This window comes from Aulostomus chinensis, chromosome 9, assembly GCF_037954235.1.
Source record: "Aulostomus chinensis isolate RoL2024-O1b breed Wild chromosome 9, RoL_Achi_v1.0, whole genome shotgun sequence".
Classification (NCBI taxonomy): domain Eukaryota; kingdom Metazoa; phylum Chordata; class Actinopteri; order Syngnathiformes; family Aulostomidae; genus Aulostomus; species Aulostomus chinensis.
The window spans coordinates 22,263,638-22,289,411 of NC_141328.1; the positions used below are offsets into that span (position 1 = coordinate 22,263,638).

A 25,774-nucleotide genomic window follows, 5' to 3' on the forward strand; every position below is an offset into this window, starting at 1 on the left:
GAGTTTCTCGCTGAGATTCTGTACATCAAGACTTCACCTAATACTACAAATCAGCTCGAGGGCTGTCCACAATCTTTTTCTTTTAGTATCATTATTATTTGTGCTAACATTCATAACTCTCACTATTCGTCTTCACCAAACTCAGGGAATGTGCTGATATTGCTTCTCTTCGCCACGGAAAAGAAGAAAACAAAACAAAACAACAAAAAATCAATGCTCTAACATCTTATCAGTCTAGAAGAGCTGAATACCTCACACGTTATATTAGATTACACCGACATGTATAATGGTCTGTTTTTATCATGCTATAATGAGAGTAAGATTAATGTCAAACCTTTCACATCGTCAAATTTCTCATCATTCACACAGCAAGTGCACTCTCTCCTGTAGTTAATATCGCTCTAAGTGTCTGTACATATTTATATACTCATTACTGATAGCACGCTTACAGCTTTCATTCCATCGCTGTTGATCAGGTTTACCATCAGTGTGTCTCAACTGGGGATCACACAGGAATGTTGACATCGTTCGGCGTGACGTTTAACTCCGTTAATTTAGACTTCAAGTTTCTGATCTACATGCACATGCAAGCCTTGATGTTTCTTTCTGCTGTGGTCGACGGCTCATTTCTGAAATCATCTGATCGCTCAGGTTTAAGCTCTCCTGATCTGAAATGTGGGAGATGAGGTTTCCTTCTCCACAACGCCAACGCGCCAGAGGGTCAGTTTTTCCAAAAAGGTAAACTTCAGATGAGACTGTGCCAGCTCTGTTAGCACCTGCACTCGAACATTCAGTTCAGTTGTCCTTAAACCCTGTGTGTGTGGGAGGGCGTGTGTGTGTGTGTGTGTAGGTGTACTCAGGTGTACTTTTATCTTTCAAAAAAAAAAAAAGAGCTCTTTCAAGGTGAGTAAAATGAATTTATCCCTGTCCTACACATACAGGAGCTAACAAGAGCTGAAAAAAATCATGATCTCAAGACTTCTACTTCAAGCTGGGAATTCTACTCAGCCGTCCAGGAAACATCTCAGGAGTTGTTTGGATTTAAATGCGTTATTGAGATATGAGATAATATTCATCCTGTTTGTCCTGAGCAATCAGACCAACATCTAACTATATTGTTCCTGAAACAACACACATACATACATATACATATATACATATATATATATATATATGTGTGTATATATATACACATATATATACACATATATATATACACATATATATATGTGTATATATATACACATATATATATACATATATATATGTGTATATATATATGTGTATATATATACACATATATATATACATATATATATGTGTATATATATACACATATATATATACACATATATATACACATATATATATACACATATATATACACATATATATATGTGTATATATATACACATATATATATATACATATATATATGTGTATATATATACACATATATATATACACATATATATATACACATATATATATACACATATATACACATATATATATACACATATATACACATATATATATACACATATATATACACCTATATATATATATACACATATATATACACACATATATATACACATATATATATATACACATATATATACACATACATATATATATATACACATATATATATATACACATATATATATACACACATACATATATATACATACATATATACATATACATACATGTATGTATGTATGTATGTATGTATGTATGTATGTATGTATGTATGTATGTATGTATATATATATATATATATATATATATATATACATACATACACACACACACGTGTGTATGTATATATATGTATATATGCGTGCACACACACACACACACCACACATTACATTATGAGTGCTTGTGTTTTCAAAAAGAGAGATCCATCTTCAGTCAAAGGAGCTTTCACATCCCTGATTTCCTGGTTGACTGGACGTCCCTCCGTGTCCATCAATCCCTGTGATTATTGTCTTACTTCACGTTGCTTCAACTCACTGATAACCTTAATAATGCGAGTTCAGGCGGTCCCTCGGGAGAGTTTTAATCAGAAAGACATTCATTTTGGGGCGTTAGCTTTAGTTTCACGACCCTTGAACACACTGTGCTCTAAAAGATGCGAGGGTCAGAACGATGGGAAGCGTTTGCTGGTTGTTAAAGTGACAGAATCACTACGAGATGAGAATAAGACCGAAGTGAAGAAGCTTTAAAATCCTTGACTTGTAAAAAAGAAAAGTCAGAAAAGACCTGACGACTGAGTGGACGTTTCGGAGGCTGGCGTTGAAGAGACTTTGTTCCGATCTGAGCCGGGTGTGATGGTGAGTTCAAGGAAGATGACGTTGAAGGCAGTAAGATGAGGATGTGGATTTAAATAAATTCTTAACATGTCTCTCCAATTCATGACAAGGCAGATTTTTTTCTCTCTCAGGCTATACAAGGGGAAGAGGGTGAAGGCTGGCGGGTTACATCAGTAGATATCAGGCAGGTCTTGGTAGTTCCTATTGAAGTAGCCACCAGAGTAGATCCAGTCCTGGGAGCCGCTGCAGGGGTTGGTGCCCTGCTGGAACCAGCTGGAAAACACAAGGGAAACCTCTGCAGTTTTAACAGATTCATGGACCACACACTGTACAGCTGAGTCCGGAAAAACTTTTCTAGATTTTGTCCAGATTTTTTTTTGTATCTTTTCATTTGTGACATCAGTTCACTTATTCCCTGATGTTTAATTCATGTATCTTTATACTGTGCGTCAATATAGGGCTGGATAAAATAACAAATCACAATATGGCAAAGTGCAATCCCCAGATGGAAGGCATAAAGGCTAAAAATGTCCAAATATCATTCTAGATGCAGCATTGTGGCGCTGCAGGGGTTTCCCAGCATAAGAGTGGGAGCTCTACAGCCTTAAGAAAACACCTTGTTTGGCATGGATCCCTGCAACAGTCACACAATTAGCATTATTTATTATTTTCAGCATTAATCATGTATTTCTCAGCGTAACTCAAGAAGATGAGAACCCTCCTGACATCTACTCTCCTTCAACTATTTCCATCGACATGATTGTCACACAGAATAAGAGCTGATCGAAGTCCTCAAAACGATGCCGGATTTCCCCTCATTAAAACATCTATCATGTATGAATGTCTAAATATTGGTCATTTCAGAAGTTTAACAGCTGGACACAAGATGGCTCCTGCTTCACTGCAAAGCCAGCCAGATCTTGTGAACTTGCTTAATTATTTTTCTGAATTAAATGGATTGTTATTTATGAATAGTTGCACCCTGTCAGTACAAAGTTGCTGAAGACAATTAAAAGCAGATGACCAAACAAGGTCCAAAGTACATCATCAGTGCGGGATGTTCGTTTCAGCCTAGTATTACTCACTACCTACCGTGTGGACCACTCCTCGTCATTCTTGGCTCTCTCCTTTCTAGCAGCTCTCTGCTTCTCCTCCAGTCGCTCCTTCTCCTTACTGGCCTGATCTGAATAACAACAGCACGGCCGCAGTGTCACTGGATTGCATCAGGGAGTTTGTGAATTACAACACAGTCTGAATTTCAGACCACTAAAGTAGTTTGAATTGTTCCTTCAACCCCCAGATCACTCAGAACAGTGACTCAGACAACCAGCAGGTGGCAACATTTTCTAATTGTCATCTTTTGGTTCTCAGGAGTCAGTTTCAGGCATTCTGAGCCTTGATTCAGCCGCTATCATTGATCACACAACAGTTTAGTTCCTGTCATCAAAATACTAACTTTAACTCCTGATTGTACTGCTTGAGTACTACAGTAATACTGCAGGTATACTGCTGAGGTTTCCACAGAGTGCTGTTGAAAAACATTCAGGCAACCAAAGCCCCATAAAACACTGATAAGAGACATCTTAGTCTGATTACCCATGTTGCCGTCCTCCATAGCTCTGATGTCAGGCCTGAAACGGCAGTCAGTGGGTGCCAAGATGGCCTCCATGCCAGGCTCCAGCTCATTGAGAGACATGGCAAAGTTGGTGAAGTTGTACATCTGTGGAGGGATAGGAGGAATTAGTACGCTCACAAGTATTGGTTGAGGTAAGTATACATCACAACTGCTAAAACTAAAAAGGTGCCATTCAATGAAAACAGCTCACCTCTCATGTGATTATCATGAGCTGTAACATGTGTGTATGAGTGGGGTTTCTTTTTTATTTGTGTACCTGTGCAGAGTGTGCTGGTCTGGAGTCTATCCTCCACAGAAGAGTGCTTCCTGGTACAACTGACACTGTCTCCTGGACTTCAGGCATGTCGTCTGCATCATCGTTCTCTGCTCTCTCAGGCTCCTCCTACAAATACAATTCATTTATAATTCAATTTTGTTTGTTTTTTTAAGCATGTTTCTGATGAAAGTATCAATTCCCAGATTTTTATTCAGTTCTTACATTTTTGTGCTTCTTGTTGTCCCCTTTCTTTTCTGACTTCTTGTGGGCCTCGTAGGCTTGAGGGTCGACACTCAAAATGCACTCGGTCCACTTACCATAGATGACGAGGAGCTTCTTTTTACTGCATAGGAGAGAAATATCCAAGAGAAGGGGAGAGGAGGAAGGAGAGGCAGAGGGAAGAGAGCGCAGATGATAAGGGAGGTGGGAAAAATGGAGAAGAGGCAGAGGAAGATAATTCATGTAGGTGAGGAACAATGAGGAGCGGGGAGAGCAGAAGGGGTGCGATGAGGTCGTAGGGGTACGTAGAGGAGAAAATGAGTACAGAGGACAATGGAGAAGAAGATAATTAGTTATCGGCAGCAGAATATTAACACTGTGTAACAGTCAGATGAGAGTAACCTCTTATCCTGGATGTATCCCTCCACTTTGTGCAGCTCTTTGCCAAACATCCCACAGGGCTTGAAATTCAACACACACTTGTCTCCAGTGCTGCAGGGGAAAAAAAGAGGACAGAACAAGTTAACATCTCTTCACCAGCTGCTTTTTTGATTTACTAACCATACTAATACGCTCTAATGTTCGATTTCCCTCAAGGTACGAAGCAATAGTAATTGATGTTTTCCACAGAATGGGATCTTGTTTCATCTAATAATAATCACACAACTATTAACAAGCATTTTTTGACAGACTGAATATGAATGTGGTCTTGCTGGATTCACTGGTTAATGTGGAATTTTGTTGTTTAGTATTAATTCCAAATTTTATTGTTCCATAATGTAATTTTATCCCTCAAGTTAAAATGACCCAGGAGAAACACATTCAAAACACACTTGGCTGTATTTGGGTTGGTTGTGTGTTTTCTGAAGTTTGAGCATTGGAGAAACGCAGTCAGACTTAAAAAAGGGGATTTATGAAGTCTGCCTTCCACAAACAGGAAAGCTCAGTGGCAGCAAACTGTATAAAACTGACTTGCAGTGTGAATCTTTGCAACTGTGTGAACACAAATTTGTGTGTGTGTGTGTGTGTGTGTGTGTGTGTGTGTGTGTGTGTGTGTGTGTGTGTGTGTGTGTGTGTGAGAAATCAGGATAATAAAAGCTTTGCCCAGCTTCTCTGGATATTTTAAGGTTTAAATAGTGATTCGGGATTAAAAATGTTTGAGTAGGCGTGCTTCCTGGATTAAAATAAGAATCTGGTTGAGGCGTTCACTGGATGTGATGTTTGCTGATATGTAAAAACAACAAAAATCAAGGTCTGTGTAGACTATTCAAAAGCCTTTAATAACAGCGGCATTTTGGGTTATTCCAGTCTAACCAGCTTCCTGGATTCTTTCTTCTTCAGATCATTCTCTTCCTCTGCATTATCCTTGTCCAGGCACCACTTAATCCTTTTTTGGTCTGCAATTGTGTCTTTATGGAATTGCAGGCTTCACCATTTTTATAAAATGTTGCATCTCCCAGAACATTCATCTCCCGTGAGAGACTGTGTATTTATGGCATTATTCACCTGTATCATGTGATTGCTTCCCTTTTAAACTCGAGACATTTAAGTTCCTTATATGTCAATTTTGGATTTTTTCTATCAATAGAGACATCAGATGAATATTTATTGAGAGTGGCTTCCCAGCTGTCTCGGACGGAATTTATTGTCATCTCCTTTGTAGGCTGGAAAATGTTTGACACTGGGATGAATTCTCCTCTCCAGTCATCTGATGAGGCCACGCAGTTCAAGCGGAATCAGGTGTCTGAGGTCTTGGTAGGCAGGCTGACTCTGTTAGGTAAATCATCCATCAATAATGCAGCAGTGATAATCAGCCGTCCCTCTTCAAGCACATCAAGTATTATCCATCTGGAGCTTGGTTCACCAAAGGTCCATCACAGAGCAGCAGCCCTGGAGCTGCTCTGGCCCGAGTTTGTCTGAGGTGTTTTGGGGTGGGGTGAATGATTCAGAGATTGTTTGCTGATGAAGTAACACGTAGAGTAAACACGCTGAAGTCTTAAATATCAGAGTAAACACTGACAGAGTGCCTGAAGTCACCAGAAGGACAACGCATATCACAGCAACTTGACTGTCTTAACCATTCTGATTCTTTTGCCTACATATTCTATGCTATAAAAATCCCTAGTTTACCTGTGGTTGACTATTTCCACGGTGCCGTACTGCTCTATCCATAGTTTACCCAGGATGACATTATGTACACAGCAATAAGGGTTACTCCATGTGTACACCTCGTTGTGCCTGAATGAGAAGAGGAGACAAAGACGTGGGACGAGACAAGAGGAATAAAAAAAAGAGGTAGAGAACGATCAGAGAGGAGGAAATGTATTCAAAAATTAAGTGATATTAACACGTCTTCACCAACTTACTTGAGCAGCTCTAGTGTGATGGTTCCTTTAGGCTCAGCCTCAACACTCTTGCCCCAGAATTTGAGTTTGGGGTAGATGGAACCATGGAAGACAAAGTCCCCGACCAGGCTCTCTGCGTGGAAGGCACTGATTGGGGGATGATGGGACACCTGCTCCGATATCAGCCGGAAACCCTGCTCCTCTCTTGGAGGCAACAGAAAGAGCATGGAGGATGCTGTTTATTCTAGAGCACGCGTGTGTGTGCGTATGTGTGTGTAGAGTGTGTGTGCATGTATACCTGATGAGTTCATAGGTCTCTCCCAGCAAGGGGTTGAAGGGTTTTCCAGTTCTTTCCCACTGAGATGCAACAGCAGACACAGCAAACGCAGCTACAGCCTGCAGACAAACATTTACAGACGATATAAGTATATTTGTTGTTATGTGTGTATACATGTTCTCACATTTTGATTGATCTCTATGTTCTCTGTTCAGAAAAATATTCAGCCTCAATGCAAGAAAATTCTGACTTGATTATCTCAACAACCTTTCATCCAATCAAACTTGGTTTTGCTGGTGCGTGGAGGAAGTGGAGTGGGAGTTGGAGGGTCTTAGCTTTTGATAATTTCATGTGATAGATGACTACTCACTTGCTATTTTATAGCTTCTTGCATTTTTAATTCTGAGCTACAGAACAAAAATAATCTATTTCTCACTTAACATTTAAATCAAATGTAAACAGTAGGAAAACTTCATGTTGAAAACAAGTCAAAGAGTGTGTAAATGTGTGTGTGTGCATCTCACCTGCATACGCTCTATGGAGTCAGACAGCGAGCAGGCTCTGTTGATGAGGTAAGTGTGTTCCATGTATTCTGTGATTCTCTGCAGGAAGCTCAGAGGCTCATTGAAGACAATAGGCATTGTGATCTTGGAGAGTTCCTGAAAAGCACAACACATAAATTCCACAACCCTCCGTTAAAACCACATTTGAGCTGTTCCCTGGTGGGAATGGACGCGCGGATATTTTACGCCTCATCATCTGAATGTCACTGTCGTAAGTCAATCTTTAAAATGTACATCATCCCAACCAGTTTACATTGAAATGTAAATCACCAAAAAAAAACACATCTCACTCTTACAGGCCAAAAACCCTCATTAGCCAGCAAGTGAATGGCCTGTGGTGTAATCATGGCCTCTGAAACAACTCTCCATGTGTACACTGAAAACCTTATGTGGTGTCATGTTTTGTGAACTTTTGCACCCGTAAATCGACCTGTACTTACCAGCCCCATGCATTTCTTCAGGATATTCCAGACATTAACAGTGTTTCTTGAAAACATGGGTGCAGGTAATGATGTCCTGATAGAAAAAAAGAAGAGCGAGCAATGATAAAGAGAATACATAACATATAGCATGTCAGGGTCAACTTGTGAGCTACAGGGAGTTTTCTACTGCAAAAACCAAAAACAGCCTTTCATAAAGACAGCCTAAACGCAGCAGAGGGTTGAAACGGAGTTGCATATGGGCCAAAATATACTGCAATGCCTAAAGTATTTCAAGAGATGATGGTCATAAAGGCAAGCTATAGGAGCAAACCTCTGCGTTAAACAGCAAGATATTCTTTGTTTCAAAAACAGCAAGAGAGTCTCCAGTGCAACTACATGGATGAGACGCAATTTCCACTCTGCATGTCACCGATGAAATTACACATCTAAGTAAGTAAAGTGGCAGCACAGTCCCCAAGGTTTGTACGCATGAGTCATTCCCCCACCAGCTGCCTTTTTTCACATTTACAACATTGCATCTGCACTACAGTGAGGAACCCTGAGAATTATGAAGATTTTAGGCAAGTGGTCAATTCCCTCTCTCCAGAATTTGCTTGTTTTTGTGTGCTGAAAGATCTCAGAGTTTATACATCATCCTCAGAATCGGAGTGCAGAGGACACAAGAGGCAAGAGACAACCCGAATGTTGCAACTACTCCTTTCAAGACAAACTTCTCCTTTCGAATGTCTTCATTTCTATGGCATAACAATTCTAAAGCCACAAAAAACAAAACAAAAAAAAAATGGAAAAAATGTACCTGCCCTGCCCAAAACATTGTACTTATTTCAGTGGGAGGATTGAAACTGTGGCAGAGATAAGATGCAGCTACAGAGTGCATCTGGATGGCAGTGCAGGAATGCAGCAGTACCTGTGTTTCTTGATGCCATTCTCCTGTGGCATTGATCCGTTGTTCTTCTGAATGCTGCTCTCAAACACCAGTGCATCTTTGTAACTGGCCTCTGACACCCCTTCATATGACTCATCCGAATCCAAGCCTGCGAGAAAGAACAAGCGACATCAAGTTGGGGGGGGGGGGGGGGGGTTGTATTTCATTGATCCTGATTCAGATGCAAGTCCTGTGGTAACGAGAGTCCAATCCAGGCTAAAGCCCAAGAAATTATTTCTCACAAACTAGTTGGAGTATTTTACGTGCTAGCTGGAGTAAGATTTAAACATGATAAAACTTATCACTTAGTTGGAATTCAAGTAATCACCGATGGAAGAGTAGAAGTTCTAGAACAATCTTGAGATACCGGTTACAGAAAGTGTTTTGACAGGGCATCCATCAAGCTAACCCCAGGTCTTAGCAAACAATAATAAATAATAACATGATGGATTATGGGCTGCACGGTGGTGCAGTTGTCAGCATTGTGGCTTCACAGCAAGAAGGTTCCGGGTTTGAGTCCCGGCTCGGGCACGGGATCTTTCTGTGTGAGTCTCCATGTTCTCCCTGTGCCTGCGTGGGTTCTCTCTGGTACTCCGGCTTCCTCCCACCGTCCAAAGACATGCAATTTGGGGACTAGGCTGATTGATACTCTAAATTGACCGTAGGTATGAATGTGAGTGTGAATGGTTGTTCGTCTCTGTATGTTGGCCCTGCGATGAACTGGTGACCTGTCCGCGGTGTACCCCGCCTCTCGCCCGTAGATGCTGGGATAGGCTCCAGCCCCCCCTTACTAGTAAGGAATAAGCAGAAGACGACGATGGACGATGATGGATTATCGATGAGATGGACAGCTCTTGTAATTCTACACTCTACAATCAAAAAAGAAGATTCTGAAATTTTTCTGAGAAAAATAAAGTAATTTGGGAATAAATAAGAGAGAATAGAAAGAGTATTTTAAGAAATATATTTTTACACTCAAGGATTGACTAGTTTTGCTCACAACAATCACTGACTGGATGGGTTTCACATTACTGAGGTGTTTCAGAGGAAATCTGTCCAATGTCAGATTTTATGTAAACTAGTGTCACCAACCCGGACGGCAATGAAATATTCATTCAACCTGCTGGTTCTGGCCAACGCCTACACCTGGCTGGTAACTAAGACATGAAAACAGCAGCAAGTATTTAGTCCGGTACAGGGTGGAGCTGTGGTAAACTTAAGGTGCAACCGTGTCAGCAGCTTAAAATAGACGAAAGGTTATTTCCTTTAGCAAACACGCCTACTCAGCTGACATCATGTCAAAGGTACCAGGTGAGTGTTCTCCCAATATGAGGTAAGCCAAGTGAAAATGTAGATGAAGGAGTTCCCTGGAGGAGTGACTGTGACATCATGTTCACGAGAATGTGACGGACTAACAACCTCTGGCAAAGGCTGCTGCCAGCGTGGAAGAATTAGAAATAACTCTTCTTATTCATTAAGACACACATGACACATTCAAGATTCCAGATGCACAGACAACTCACTGGCTAGCCAGAAACACCAGCACAAATAGCACACTGTCATGATAGAGCCATGTTTCATTCAAACTTGCAAGCATAAAATTAGATTTCTCCTCATAGTCGAGGGCCGTTGTGGGAATAGAAAACTGCAACCACCAAACCTGCATGTATTTATAACTGACCGTACATGAAAATATTCTACAATCTCTTGTAACGGTCATAAAAGCAACCTATAGGAACAAACCTCTGTGTTCAACGGCAAGATATTCATGTCGCCTAAGAAAAACTGAACCGGTTTAACAGAGTTTAAGGCTCAATGACTTATTAATTGATTAGTGCTTCTACTCCTGAGTTAGACACCCACTGTACTGACTGAAATTCTTCAACTTGAGAATCTCAGGCTTTTCACCATTTCCTCCCTTGTCACTGGCCACAGAATAACTTAGGTTTATTCATCCCTGGAATGGGAGACCATGAGTATTTCTCCTCCTGGAGACTGCTGTTCATGTTCCTTTGAAACATTTTTAGTTGAGAGAGAAGGTGTTGAAAAACTTGAATCACAGATTGCTTTCTCGATAAAGCCTACAATTTGCAGACCAAATATCAAGCTGTCATGGTTGAAGACTGTGACCACCGACTGCATCTCATCTTTCACCCCTACAGATATTCAAAATTCACTGAGATGACCCTGAGTCGGTTACAGCCCAGTTGTTGTCTTATTATTTTTACTCAATCCTTGTCAACACCTTTCTACTACTGGCGGACCACTGAAGGAACAGTTTTAGATACTTTAGCCAAGCTACGTGCCACCTGATATCATTCACAGTCGATCCTGTGCATGTGTACTTATGAATAATAGATCTATACCAGTCTGCATCTGTCTCAGATTAGTAAGATGATCGCAATAATGGCACAAAGACAGATGGAGACACAAACACATTTGAATGTATAATTTATAAGTGCATGGAAACAACAATCTCTAACAGACAACAGTGACTGAACAAAGATTAAGCCAACACTACCTAGCAATACCACACCGGTACAAATTATCACTTGATAAAAAACCCCACAAAACAATGTTGCTAATATTCATTAATAATCACTCTGCTCATCTTCACCTGCAGCCCTGGACCAATCATGAACATTCCTGCAATAAAATGGACACAAGGCACATGTTACCAATGTTTCTCTCAACAAAAGGATGAAATAGTCTCAAGTAATGCTCCAGTAAGTGCTTCTCTTTCTGCATCCCGGTGCATCCAACCTACACACAGCTATACAACCGCCCCTCTCACGGGAAATGGTCATGACACAGGAGAGGCAGCATGCAACTCCTAAGTATCCACTTTCCCCAAATGTGTTTGGTAATTAGCTACTGCTTAAATATCAGAGCTTTCATGCCAACGGTAACGCTAGCATGCACAACATCCAGCTGGTGTTCTTATGACAGACAAGTCATCAAATGCCACCACATCGGCAGAAAGCTAAAACAAATACCGAAAAAGTGTTGTTTTGGGCTGTCGCTGACAAACCAACATCCATCCATCCATCGTCATCTTCCGCTTATTCCTACACATTAAGGGTCGCGGGGGGGCTGGAGCCTATCCCAGCGTCAACGGGCGAGAGGCGGGGTACACCCTGGACAGGTCGCCAGTCCATCGCAGGGCCAACATAGAGAGACGAACAACCATTCACACTCACATTCATACCTACGGTCAATTTAGAGTATTCAATCAGCCTAGTCCCCAATTGCATGTTTTTGGGCTGTGGGAGGAAGCCGGAGTACCCGGAGAGAACCCACGCAGACAAGGGGACAACATGCAAACTCCACACAGAAAGATCCCGTGCCCGAGCCGGGACTCAAACCCAGAACCTTCTTGCTGTGAGGCCACAGTGCTAACCACTGCACCACCGTGCAGCCCCAAACCAACATCTCTGCTTAAAAAAGTACTATTTTACGAAAGTAATTTGAGCTGCAATTGTTGCACATGAGTTATGAAACAAACCTGCTGTCAATGTTCAGCTCATAGACTTCAGGCTGGGATAGTGACAGTAAGGCAAAGGACTACAGAATTAATGAGCGACTCATCGGATAAAAACAGACCATTAACAACCAGTCCCAGAGAATATAGTATCCTATAAAACAGTAATTCTTGATGACAAAATGATACTGGATGGACATCAACATAAGTGGTTTAACTGAGCTAGTGTCAGTCAGGGTGGAACGCTTCAGCTAGTCTGGGTTCAGTTTAGATTGCGTTTATTAGGTCACAGTTTCGGTTCTGATCATTTTGATTTGCACAGTATCAAATTAAGAAAATTATATTCTTAAGACTGACACATGAGCACAGACACTCTCACAAGACACCCACAAGACACCCACCTGTGACGGCGTCGTAGAATTCATCCTCATTGCTCATTTTATAGAGTCAAAGCCAACCAGATGTTTAGGAGAGATGTTCAACTTCTAGCACATGTTCTCTCTGGTGGCAGCTCCTCAGAGTTCCTCTGGAGGGAGTCCTGTCAATCAAGGTCGCTCTGCAGTGTCAACGTGGGAACAGCACAGTGTCTCTTCAGTGCCCTCAAAAAGCTTTGTGTTGGAATTTTATAAATGAAGAATGACATCAATTAATGTCAATCAGAGGACATTGCTGTTTGGTCAGCAGACAGCAGGTGAACAGCCGACGAGAGCAGAATTCAGTTCGTGTTTCTTTGGCTAAAACCTGTAGAGAAGGGGTGGAAAAAAAGAAACAGACATTAATGTGACACCTAGGATTACAAAAAAAAAAAAAACTTCATTAAAGAACCTGTCCATATTCTGTTGATTTCAGCAGTAGTCTGCTGCAAATAGAAACTCTGAATCTTCACACCTAAGCTCAGAAGTTTGACACATACAAAAACAAACAAACAAACAAACAAAAAAACCTCCCACACAGCTCCATCGAAGCCAGTGGTTGTAAGGTATCAGATGACACACAATGTTTAGGGTCATTCCCAGCTATCTAGGATACCAGCTGCTTAATTTTGCTGAGCAACAATCATCTCCATTATGGCTCACTGAGTGCAAACAGAGTTTTCTAGCTCAGCAGTTACATAATCGGGACAACAGTCAGGCTTCTTTGTTACCTCCTCTTTGGTACAATGGCTGGCACCTCAAAGTTTCAAAATCAATGTGCCCATTCATCTTAAAAACTGACATTCCAAAATAATAAATCAAAGTATCAACACTGTGTTGATTCTTTATAAAATCGAATGTAGGCGACACAGTGTTCAAAATTACCACACCAAATACCCAATTTTTAATTGGTAGGTTACTGAACGTTAGTCACTCCACCACATGACCTGGACTTGTGATTCTTTCACAGAAGATTATGGTTGAAGTCAGAAAAAGTTGGGATGGAATGGATGTGCAAAAATATAGTTAAATACTTTAATGTATAATAGCTTATTTAATCAAGCCAACAGCAGCGAACAACATTGACCATCAAGTAATTGTTCATCCTGAAAGGGAGACAGAGTAGCTAAACTAGATGCAGTTTAGATGATTGGGTTTGCGGCACTCTTACATAAAAGCACAAAGTGTGTGTGTGTGTTTGTGTGTGCATGTGTAACTGACTGAAATGTCCCTGACTCACTTACGCGTAACGCATCTAACTAGAAGACACCCGACTTAATTGTTGTAATCACCTTTGAAATTCAAGCTGACTGATCTCTGCAAATCTAATTGATAGGTCATGCGAATGAGGCATCTTCCACTAGTGTCTCTCATATTTACCCTGTTTTTCAGCCTGTCTGCCTCATTGTGCAGGGTTTGCTGGCTACAATGTCCCAGCCTGTAAGTGTTTGGCCTGTGTTACAACTCGCTTCAAACCTAATTTCATAACATACCACTTCCAGCGATTAGCCAATAACTAGCCCTTTTGTTTGAAGCAACAAGATACCCCCATGTCATCAGCGATTTCCAAAGTCCTTACATTCAACACAACACAGACTAAAACGTCGTGTTCATGTATCATATTGCTCTCAATTTACAATCCAGTGAAAGCAGACACCAGAATCCGGTTGAACAACTACCCTCGGGGCTGTACTTCCTATGATGTTTAAGAAATTCTGCGCATCAAAGTGTCCCTGTAGCATCAAGGAAGCACAGTAGATGACGTTAATTATAAAATCTACATGTTTGAAAAGGAACGGAGAGTTTAGAATCACTGCAATCTCCGGGAATAGTAGAATGTTAATTTTAATTAATCGGATTAATGCAGTGGTGTTCAATTAAATGGTTCCTCCATTATGTTTATACAGTAGGACTAGCGCTCTTATCACTCTTACCTGCAAATGAAAACGAAGAATACTCAATTTTCTCTTATCGTCCAATATTTGATTCCCCCCCCCCCCAAGAATGCAGTTTAAATGTTTTTATTTATTTTTGCAGTGCAACAAATAATAACTCACTTCTCTGCTCTCTTAAACTGTGCAAATGAATTAGATTAAATGCATAACACTGCCAGAGCTGAGTCTTCCTGGGGGCTGACCCTCAATGACTACGATGTAAAAACACAACTTTATTGTTTGGGTCAAACTGGAGCACAATATTTAGAAAATAGGTCCTTCTGACGATCCTCTGGCTCAACCCTGAGGTATATTTGTAGTTTCCTGAGGGATACTGGCCAACTAGGAGCAACAGTGACGGCTAACTGCAGCTAAAGGTAGCAGCCTCCTACTTGACAAACATGGCAAAACCTGATGGAGGCCAGTTTGACAACACGGCGTTAAGAACCAAGGTTGCTTCTGCAGATTCCTGATTGTCAGATAGCTTGTTGTAGCAGTTAGAGCTTGATTAGCTGTGAGGTTAATGTTATCGGTCTCATTAGCTGGCTCAGCAGTGTCTCACAGAATCACCCGACGTATTCAACTTGAAAAACAATTAATAGTTATGGAGTTTTGTGTCTAGGTGATGTGAAAGGGAATACCATGGACTAGAAAGCTAATGGTTGTATACTTCATCAATGTTCTATATCATTTTAGTCACATCAAACATTTTAGTCCTAAACTACTCATCAAGGCAATGCCCCATATGAGAAATAGTAACAAACTATACAAGCTCACAGCAAATTAAGCAATTTTCACCTGTTGTCTTACAGTGCATTAGTTCTCTAATAATAAATATTCATGTCTCATATAGGAGATTCATAAAATTCCCCCATCAAACAGCCTCTGTTGGCCCACAGCCATTTAGCAATGATAGCAAGATTAACCATCATGTAACTTCAACTAACCACCAATTCATTCAGCACTCCAGATTATTCCTCAAATCGACCTAATTCTACTGACCCCATGGAGCTCACCTGTTTGTTTTCTTCCCTAAACAAAACCTGTTACTATGGCAACTCCAACTGTCAAACTTTCAGATGCAAAAAAAAATATTAAAAATAAAAACTTTAATGAAAAGAAAAAAAACCTACCGATTTGGCTGCTCCAGCTGTAAAACCAGACTCTAGCTTAGAGCTGTCACTCTTCGCAGTTCTCTGAGAGGTATAAAATCATCCCGAGCCATGGCAGCAAAGACACAGAGGGACAGAGACCAGCAGAAAGACACGTGCAAAAGGAAATTAAGAGACCAGAACTGTTGCCACGCAAGACGGAGCTCGATACTAAGCAATGACACTGCACGCATACACACCTCTTTCTGTCTTCCTGCACACCCATCTCAATAGGTGACACACCTCTCTAGTCAGTGAAACACATACCTCCAGTCAATGCCACACAAACACTGACGCATACATTAAGATTAGCACTGACAGAGGGAACAGTAAAACAAAATTTAGACCAAATTAGCCTTTACTGTTAAAAATAGTGAAAGAAAAACACAGGATATCATACTGAATAACACTCCCCCCCCACACACACACACACACACCATGTCTAAGCATTACAGCTTTTTTTTTAAATGTATTTTACTATTTTCTAATATTGTCACTTTTTCCTAGTCTTATTAAAAACTCTTCACCACTTCCCTGGGCTGACGTCCCTAAAAAACTTATCATACAACAAATATCAACAGGGTAGCTAAGTAGCAAGACCTAATAATGAAGACTTTGTTCCCAAAAAACATACAGTTCCTGCAATTGTCTGGAACCAATCTAAAAAACAACCTCATTAGAACTGTAACTGTGGTGTGGGAAAAAAAAACAACAACAAAAAAACAACAACATTTAAATCCATATCACACTGTCCAACTTTGAAGACAGGAGTTTTCCCTTTTCTGGTAGACAAGAAAATCACACAGCCATCAAACAGCCAATCTCGCAATGGTGAATTATAAAAAACAACCAAGCTTTTGGTAGTTGATATGTCATGTGCAGAACTTGTGTCTCAAACGATGAAGTCTTTCTTTAATTACAAAACAGTCAGCTATTTGTGTATAAATGGAATGACCTGGTCTCAAAATTAGTTCTGAATTTTCACACTTTTTTTTCCCTCTTTCAGTGTCATCAGCGAGCCATTTATTTGGCTGGGCCTTTCTCAATCGATATTTTCTATCACGCTAGTGCTCAGGTTTGTCGGCAGAAGACTCAAAGACAATCTGCTTTCCAAGACCGAGAACTGGACAGACAAACCAAGATTTAAATGTTGCCTGAGAGAATTATGAAAGGAAGAAGCAACGTGTGTGTGAAAGGATCTGACAGAAGCAGCTGTGACAGCAACACTGTGGGCTGGTGTTGCTTTCTGAGCACACATTTGAGCAAAAAAGAAATGATCAGTTCACTTTAGAATGGCATTCCAGGGAAGAGTTGAGTGTTATATATCAGTCGGCAGATATACCTGCCTGTCACGGGCCTATATCATATCGTATCGTATCAGTGTTTTATGTTTTCCACTATGCGCCGATATTAAAAATGTTTTTTCACAGCACAATAAATACAGAAATCAATGCCAAATATGATTTTAAAATGGTGAAATGGGGTGTGTCCAGCAGAGAGAAAAGGTCTTTTATCACAATGCAATGTATTTCAATGTTAAATGATTTCTTTTTTTATTATTAAAAGTAAGATGAAGAAATCAGCCCTTTTCCTTTACACAGTCATATCAGTACAAAACTGGTGTACACTGAGTGTGGAAAGGGTCTTTTTTCAGTCCAGCACAAAAATTCACTGTACGAGTTGCACATATCAGTGATCAGGGACTTTTTCTGCTCGAAAATCTCCGATATTGGTCGGGCACTAATTGTGTGTTCCAAAGATATGGTGAACTAAAATCAAAATGGTGTCCTAGACACTTATTCCTTAAAAATAAAGAGAAGCTGAAGTAACACCATTCAAATTGTGATATTGAGATATTCAAAGTGAAGCGTTCTTAACACTGACACCCATGACGATGCCAGCCTGGTGGCACTGGGAGTCACCTTTAATCATCAACGTTAAGGCTTGCCAATAGCAAAATTAATTCTGCTGATCTTTCTGATTTTCACTTTACTGATTCCTGATCACCATCCTGTGTAAGGAAAAGAGAATGAGCCTACACAGCTTTTCAGAACAGCCTCAACTACTTAATCATTCCTGAGTCTTAAAGAGGAAAAAATAAAGCTGTACTTGACTTGGGTGTGCATAACCTCCAATCTTCACAAGCCAAGGCAAGGGATTCTACTCAAAGAGACCGATAAAACATGTCAAATATGTTTAGGCATGTCTGTAAACTCTGAATAAGTAGTAAAGTACCATTATGTCAACAAGTAGGGTGACGCTAAAGGGTAGCCAAGAGTTAATATTCCGTCACAGCAACATTAGTGTCAGTAATGTTGATCTTTCATAAACCGCTCCTTCACTAATATGAAACTTGCTGGACCACCTTCCATCACGGCTCCTGCACTTTGCCTTTCTTTTCAGGATTCATTCTATTCTTTGACAAATTAATGCAAATATATTTCACTGGTTTTGACACCTAAGGTCTGCGTGTTGTTATCGTTTTGTTGGGGGTTTTTTTTGCTTTCCAAAAAGCTGGCCTGTTGTTCCATCTGCACATGAAATTATCATTCACCATGCTTTTGTTCAGTATCTTTTGAGAGCACAGTACTCTCCATATCACAGAAAAACAAATACATTCATGCTTTTAGATTTCAGGAATCTGCTTGATACTTTATTATCTCCTCTTGTGACATCCCCAGTAGGACGCATCAGAGATGCCTGAGGGTGGAAGTGAAAGTAAATATCACAAGACTGTTACCAAGAAGGGAAATGAAATGTCAACGGTGAACAAATTAATTTGTGTGACCACCAGTATGACAAATTTATTCACCCACAATCACAAGACAACACTGGTTGTTATACACTCATTGATTGGCTGATTTGGAAGGACAAAAAAAAAAAAAAAAAAAAAGTGCTAGCATCAACAGTGTCTATCCTGGTATGTGAAGGGAGCGTCTGGTCAGCAGAATGGAAATAAAACTCACAAGCCACAACAGCAACATTTCTATCCCTCATTTCATAAGATCCCAGCCCTGTGCAGCTGGGCGCATGATAAAAGAGAATGGCTGGATTTCCCTTTCAAACTGTAAATTACTGCAAGACGCAAGTTTTGGCTGCAAGAGACATACAAGAAGGTAAAATAATTGTCACGAGGAAGGATGATGATTTTTTTGTGGGTTTCCGCCAGTGCAAAGCCAACCTCTGACAAATGAACTCCTTCGTTTATCACTGAACAGATAGAAAAAAAAATGGCAGAATTTCTCATCAATATTAGTCATCGAACATCCAATATGGATGACAAACCTCAATGTAATATTAGGAGGAAACTCATTCTTTTTGATGAAAACTCAATATTAATAATTCATTGTGATGTTTGTGACTAAGCTAGTTTTTTTTTAACCTCTGGTTTACTTTTCATGCACGGGTTAGTTCCTCATCCAGTTACATTTTCTGTTTGCTCTTGACTGAAGTGATGAATCCATTTTAAACCCTCTTGGGCTACAAAAAAAGAAACAAAAAAAAAAACCCATCCAAACCCTCCCATTCATGTCAGTACATTCAAGTATGATTTTTGTCCTGCATGAAGGTTTAGAGAAGTTACTGAGCATCTAGAGCCAAACTATTTTTGCATGTTCGCCCTTGATAAATGTGAGCACCATGACACTCCAATTGTGCATAAAGGCAGATTCAGCAAAAGGGACGAGATCCAGTCAGACACTTGCTACTGTGCTGAGGTGCTGTTGTGGTATTTAAAGATGTCTCTCAACTTTCAGTAAGATTTCTGATGATTATATTTAATTGAATAAAAAAAAAATCATTTCAGCCATTGTATGTGAACATTGGTATTTTTATTGAATACCATTAATGGAAAGAAATAATTCCACAGGAATGTCTCCTTTATCTTGTAATATGTCCTGAAAAATGCAAAGGAAAATGTTCGGTTTTACCACAACATCTCTGATGGAGACTTCTCTGTATTCATTGATATTTGTGATAACTGTGAAAATGGTAGACAATCATATCTACTAACTTAGTTCACACTAATTTATCTTCACGTTTATGTTCAGTCAGTGTGCTCCAGTATGAAAAGGAGCATTTACCATCTGAACTTCCCTCCTTGCTAATTGTTACTGCTGTGCTGTCTTGCCTTTTGTTACAAAAAAACAAAACAAAAAACACAACAACAACACAAACCGGGGTGAACAAAAATACATCATAGACTATCAGGGGTACATATGGTACATATATACTGATTACACAGATACGCTCTTATCCTAGGGAGTTAATGATACAGTCTCATGTTTAAAGCACAGCAGGGCTGCCTCATAGCAGGTCTAGTCTCAGTTTGTCCAACATGCTCTCTCTACGCCCTTGAACCAATCAAGCAGGTCAGGTGATGGCCCTGTGTTAGAGAGGCTCCTGATTGGACAGCCTGTAACCCTGCTCTATGATAAATGATACATACACTATTGTTGCTCTGTTGCTTGGATGGTTGCCTAGACTAGGATTAGCTCAAACTTTGCCTCGTTCCCCATGCGGCAGCATACTGCAGACAAAAGACTGACAGAATGAATTGTTTGTTTAAAAATGAGCCACACGTTCGCGCCTTACTCTTAGTGTTTCATAAACAACATTATTGTTTACACTGAGCTTGCACAATCACAATTTGATGACAATGTAACACATTTCTCCTCATTTAATTCATCCTAATTGACATTTATCATTACACGTCTACCAACTCTGGCTAAGCAACATCATGGCTGACAAGTAACTCACTAATTTGTGTCTTGGCTTGTTTCAATTCCTTTAATGTTTGCTTGTTTGTCTGGCCCCAACTCCAACATTCCTGTCCACTGTGTTGTAACTTGGCTTTTGAGGCATGTCTTGCAAAATGTCTTTCCTGTTCCCTTAATTTGAATCCCAGAGGTCAGCAATACATACTGCATAAAGCGAGCCAGAAATGTCCCTTAAGCTCAGGGTTAAAGAGAAACTACCTAAAAAGATAACCAGTGAGTCCCAACTCATCTGACATGGTGACTCATCTGACCTCCACTTCAAGTTTACAGAAAGGTGACAAAAGTAAGCAAATAGCCTGGATAAATAAGTAGACAAACACACTCACTTGCTCCATTCTCATGGCGACACCCACAATCTCATTTTCAGAGCAAAATTCACAAGTGGTTATTGTTGCTAAGTTACAAAGAAATGTTTTCTTGCTCTCTTGCATTCCAATGATGTAAACATTTCATGTCGAGCAGGGGTGGGTCATAGGACGCAGATCTTCAGTCATGATATATCTAATTTAACAGCAACCGTATATCACAATACAGTAATCAGCAAGGAATTAGCCAGGTTGTCAGTTCACATTCTCCTCTGTTGTGCTACTGTCAAATTTGAGTCTAAATACACCAGGAGACTAATACATGAAAATAACAAAGTAAACACCTGTGAGGTTTTAAAAATACAGCAATATCTATCTTGTTAAGTTAACTCCTTGAGAGTTTGTTCCTCATAGAGTAATACAAAATGATCAACAAAATAAATCATGTACAGTTTAGCCATGAGATTCATGTCATGGCAATGAAACCAACAACCAATTTTTCCTGATTAAATTTAGGGTGAATAAGATCAGCGATAAAACAGGGTACAATGTACAGTTATTTTGACTATACAACGAAAAACAGGTTTACATACACTTGTTTCCATTGCTGTATCAGCTGATTACCACTCAGAACCGTTGAAGAGTGAAATAACCCCTGAGGGGACAGCGTCAAAGACGACTAAGAAATCCTTAGTAGCAATGGATGATGTCAACACGGTCAACAATAGCGTAAGAGGAACTGACTAACAGCCATGGGCGCTTCTGTGAAAACAAAGTTATTTAACACTTAAGGTTTATCTAAGGTTGACCTCTGAGGCTGTTAAAATTGGGAGGACAACGGGTTTTTTTTCCACACAAATAATAAAAGCAACAATATAGTGCACCCTGAAGCACTACAGCACAATTTGTCTGGTTAATGTAGGGTCACCTAATAGAGCGTGAGCCACACGACTTTTCTTTTTAGCCATCAATTTTTGTCATGTAATTATAAATGCAAAAGCAAAAATCATAAGTTCTTCCCAATCAATGCCAGGAAGCCCCGTTCGTCTAGCTTTATAGCTTTACTCCACAGGGATTAATGCAGTCCACTGGTACACCAGTGTGATGCTCTACTTTCAAGAGGAGACTGGCTCTATAGCAGGGGTCCCCAAACTTTTTTCTGTGAGGGCCACATAACTTTCCCCTTCTCTGATGGGGGGGCCGGGGTCAGTTTGTAACAGAAAAAGTGTGACAATCATGAGTTTGCCTAAACGTAAAAATGTGTTGTTTTCAGAGATTATAATCAAGAGAGATGCCTCACTCTGTTGGAAAAACGCGTGGGGCGACAATGGAATTCATTGTCGACTATTTCTATTATCGATTTTTGTCGACAACGGCGACTAATCGTTGCAGCCCTAGTGAACACACCTTAATAGTTAATAATGAAAATAGTTCATAGCTAGTTATCAATTTTATTATCAAATACAAATACACATATAGAAAAAAAATCAAAATGCATCTCTGGTATTGTTCAGGGGGCCGGGCCAAAAGTGGAGGTGGGCCGTATCCGGCCCGCAGGCCGTAGTTTGGGGACCACCGCTCTATAGCAACTAACTAGGGGGTGGGGGGGGGTGGGGTAAGGCATCTTAGTTAGGAATACACATAACAAAATGGCACCTTCAGTTCCACAGAGAATGATCAGGCATCTCATGTAATGAAGTTATATGACTGTAATTTCTTCCTTTCTAAGCATAAATTAAATGCTGACATTTAATTTAATTTTTGTTATACACAGGGTTTTCATCTGAGAATATGATCCATATTTTTCCAAGCAGAATGCTGCACCCAAATACACACTGTCATGTATACTGTACCATCTAAGACTTAACGTATTTTCTCCTTTTTAACTTTTACATACAAGTTCAGATGTTGTTTTTTTTTTAATGCAGCCTGCTAAATGTGAAAGTTCTAGCTAATAACAGCAACCACCAAATTCCCTCTGACTTATTAATCTTACTAATCTTCTGCATTTTGTTTCTGTAACAAGAAATTTCTTTCAATCTGATCAGTCAAATGCTTCACTGTGTTTCAGTTGATCAACTGTCTGGTTTAACAAAAAAAAAAAACAATAATTTGCACTGCCAAAGCAGTCTGGTAACAATTTGCTTTTAATTTTACGTATCATGCATGCAACAAAAGACAAATATGCAGTGTCCTGATCATTCACAGAGCATCAATATCTTTTCTTTTCTTTTTTTTAAATTTTAACTCAGTTGCCAAGTTTTGTCTGTGTTACTGTCTGTGTTATGGAAACACAATGTTCTCAAGTGGTAGTCACAATATTTTCATTGTACAAAATACAAATATGATATAGAAATGTATCTCAATAGAACCAGTCTTAGCATACGATTTTTTTTTGGGGGGGGGGGGGGGTCATCATGAGAAGCCAGTTGAATCAGCAGTACAACTCTGCCTCTGAGGGATCAATGTGTCAAGGAGAGCAGATACACAGCCTGCTGTGTCAGTATAGTCCTTGGAGTCAATGACCTGTAGTGCACCTCAACCTTAAAAGACAAAGCTTTGTTTAGTCTTTCCTGAGTCAGATGTAGCTGGTGATTGAGGCAGCGAGGAGCCAAACAGGCAGGTTAACATTCCCACTGTTTGCTGAGGCAGTTAAACGTGACATGGGGAGAATTTTACCTACACCTTGCCAGAGATAAGTGCTGCTGGAAGAGACCCAGATGTTCTCCTACAAATCCAGATTACTAAATAGGCAACTCCCTTCTTCAAACAGTGCACTTTAATTCTACCTGCATATCTTTTTTGGCTTTATGTGTTCGGTTTGCATGAGAGTTAAGTAGGGTTTTACGCTGGACTGATTTGAACTGGCAGACGTGCAACTTTCATACCAGAGAGCTTAACGTTAAAAGTGACTCATACGCCGAGCTAAATTGAAATGATCTTTACTGGCATTTAAAAAGGCGTCCAGCCTCGCTACCCATCCCAAATGTTGTGCTGCCGTGGATTGTTTGCCTGCTATCACTAGCACAATTTATCTAGCTACCAAATTATCGCACAATTCATTCCCGGTAGACAATTTTAAACAACAGCAAGGTACTGACAATAAATACTGGGTTAATGCTTATCACAAACACACGCCAAGCCGACCGCCCCAACTCTGACAGGACGTCAGGGAGCTTTTTGACAGCTAGCATTCACGTTAGCGGGCGGGCTAAAAGAGGTGGCTAACTAGCATCGTTAGAAACCTATCTTGTACACCCCTTAAACTTTGCGACCGTAAAACACGTCAGAAAATCTTAACGAAGCAGTTCACTGTTTTGAAAAAAAAAATGTGGCTCTTACCTCGGCGTTGTGTGGAGGGTGAATGGTTGGAAGTCCAGAGAGATGAGGAGGAACTTGTGTTTGGTGTTGCCTCGGATTGACACAGAGGCGGAAGTCACTGTCAGAGGGATGAGGTTGGTTGAATGATGGATGTTGTGAACAGCCAATCAGGTGTGAGGTCTGCACTGCCTGGCCAATAACAATACAAATCAATGAAAAAAATGGAAAAAGTAGTCCAAAACAAAGCTCGTAAAATTTTAAGCTAAAAGGTAGTGCAATGTTCAACGTTTTCGCTGTCTTGATTTTGCAATACTACTACTATTTCTACTACTACTACTACTTCTTCTACTACGTGGCTAATAATATAAATAATCATGATGATAATACTTCATTATAATACTCTGATTAAAAAACAGACGTGAACTAATAATTGGTTGTTCTGAAGATGATAACAGATGTTTTGGATGCTTTTTGTAAATATTCTAGTCATTCTGTTATTTTCACTGTAAAGAAATTAAATGAACTGGACGATTACGACTGCAATCGTATCTCTGCACTACATAGCTCTAAGGATGTGGTGGAAAAGTTAATGGAACAAAATTAACATTCCCAGAAATTATAACAAAATTTTTAAGATATTTATATTCTTTTTGGAAGTTTGCAACGCACTAGTAGATCCTAAATTATGGTTTCTCTTGTTTTTAAAGAGAAAAAGTTGATCATAGCCCACATAAAGAATGTTTCAAATAGCTTTAATGATATTGGAGTCTATCTAAATTAGCAGTTTTGAATTTGTTGCACAAAAATGTTGCTTTGTTTAATTTGCTTTTCATGCTTCTTGGGATATTTGGATTTAGTGGTGTACATTTCAAGTCCTGTTTACAAGTCACTTGTTTATTATCTGCTTCATCAATAATGTAACTGGAACTGGCTGCGGGCTCACAGAGGAACACGGGCATCATCAAGATTTGGCATACATTCTACACTGACTGTATCTTCAATACTCACCCTGTGTTTGAATGAGGTTCAGTCTGTTTTATGTGTTGATTAGTCATTAGTTCCTTGTCGCTATCCTTTTTGATCTAAGAAAAATTATGATTGAGCTAATATCCAATTTAATAAAGGGTTATTGTTTTTGTTTTAAACACTGGCAACTCCTTTCCTCTCACTCCCCTCATCACTCATTCGATGAACAAGAGTTGATTTATTTCAATGATGCATTTTTGCAAAAAACAAAAGAATAGCTGCGTAGTTTAATATGAACAATGATGCCACACCCTTGGATTGTTGTTCCCAATGAAGCACAATGAGGTCTTCACGCCAAAACTTCTTATTGATCACCAATTTTGACTGTTTTCTGACATTTACTCTACTAATTAGTTTTAAAAAAATGTCAGTCTGCAC

General features: G+C 39.8%; 1 protein-coding gene across 2 annotated transcripts; it reads right to left on the reverse strand.

Moving 5' to 3' along the window:
• Nucleotides 1-1,772: 1,772 nt before the first annotated feature.
• LOC147256365 (oxysterol-binding protein-related protein 2-like) lies at nt 1,773-24,533 on the reverse strand. Of its 2 annotated transcripts, none has more exons than XM_086214291.1 (14): nt 24,392-24,533; nt 12,870-13,209; nt 8,970-9,096; nt 8,060-8,135; nt 7,581-7,715; nt 7,078-7,175; nt 6,801-6,983; nt 6,565-6,672; nt 4,837-4,926; nt 4,438-4,558; nt 4,216-4,341; nt 3,920-4,043; nt 3,416-3,506; nt 1,773-2,596 (listed from the first exon to the last, which is right to left on the reverse strand). In XM_086214291.1, the coding sequence occupies exons 2-14, from the start codon at nt 12,904-12,906 to the stop codon at nt 2,494-2,496; spliced, it is 1,419 nt and encodes a 472-aa protein (XP_086070417.1). In that variant the 5' UTR covers nt 12,907-13,209; nt 24,392-24,533; the 3' UTR covers nt 1,773-2,493. The 2 variants fall into 2 exon arrangements, with proteins under 2 accessions (XP_086070417.1, XP_086070418.1); XM_086214292.1 differs by lacking the exon at nt 24,392-24,533 and adding an exon at nt 15,949-16,113.
• Between the last annotated feature and the right edge of the window lie 1,241 nt (nt 24,534-25,774).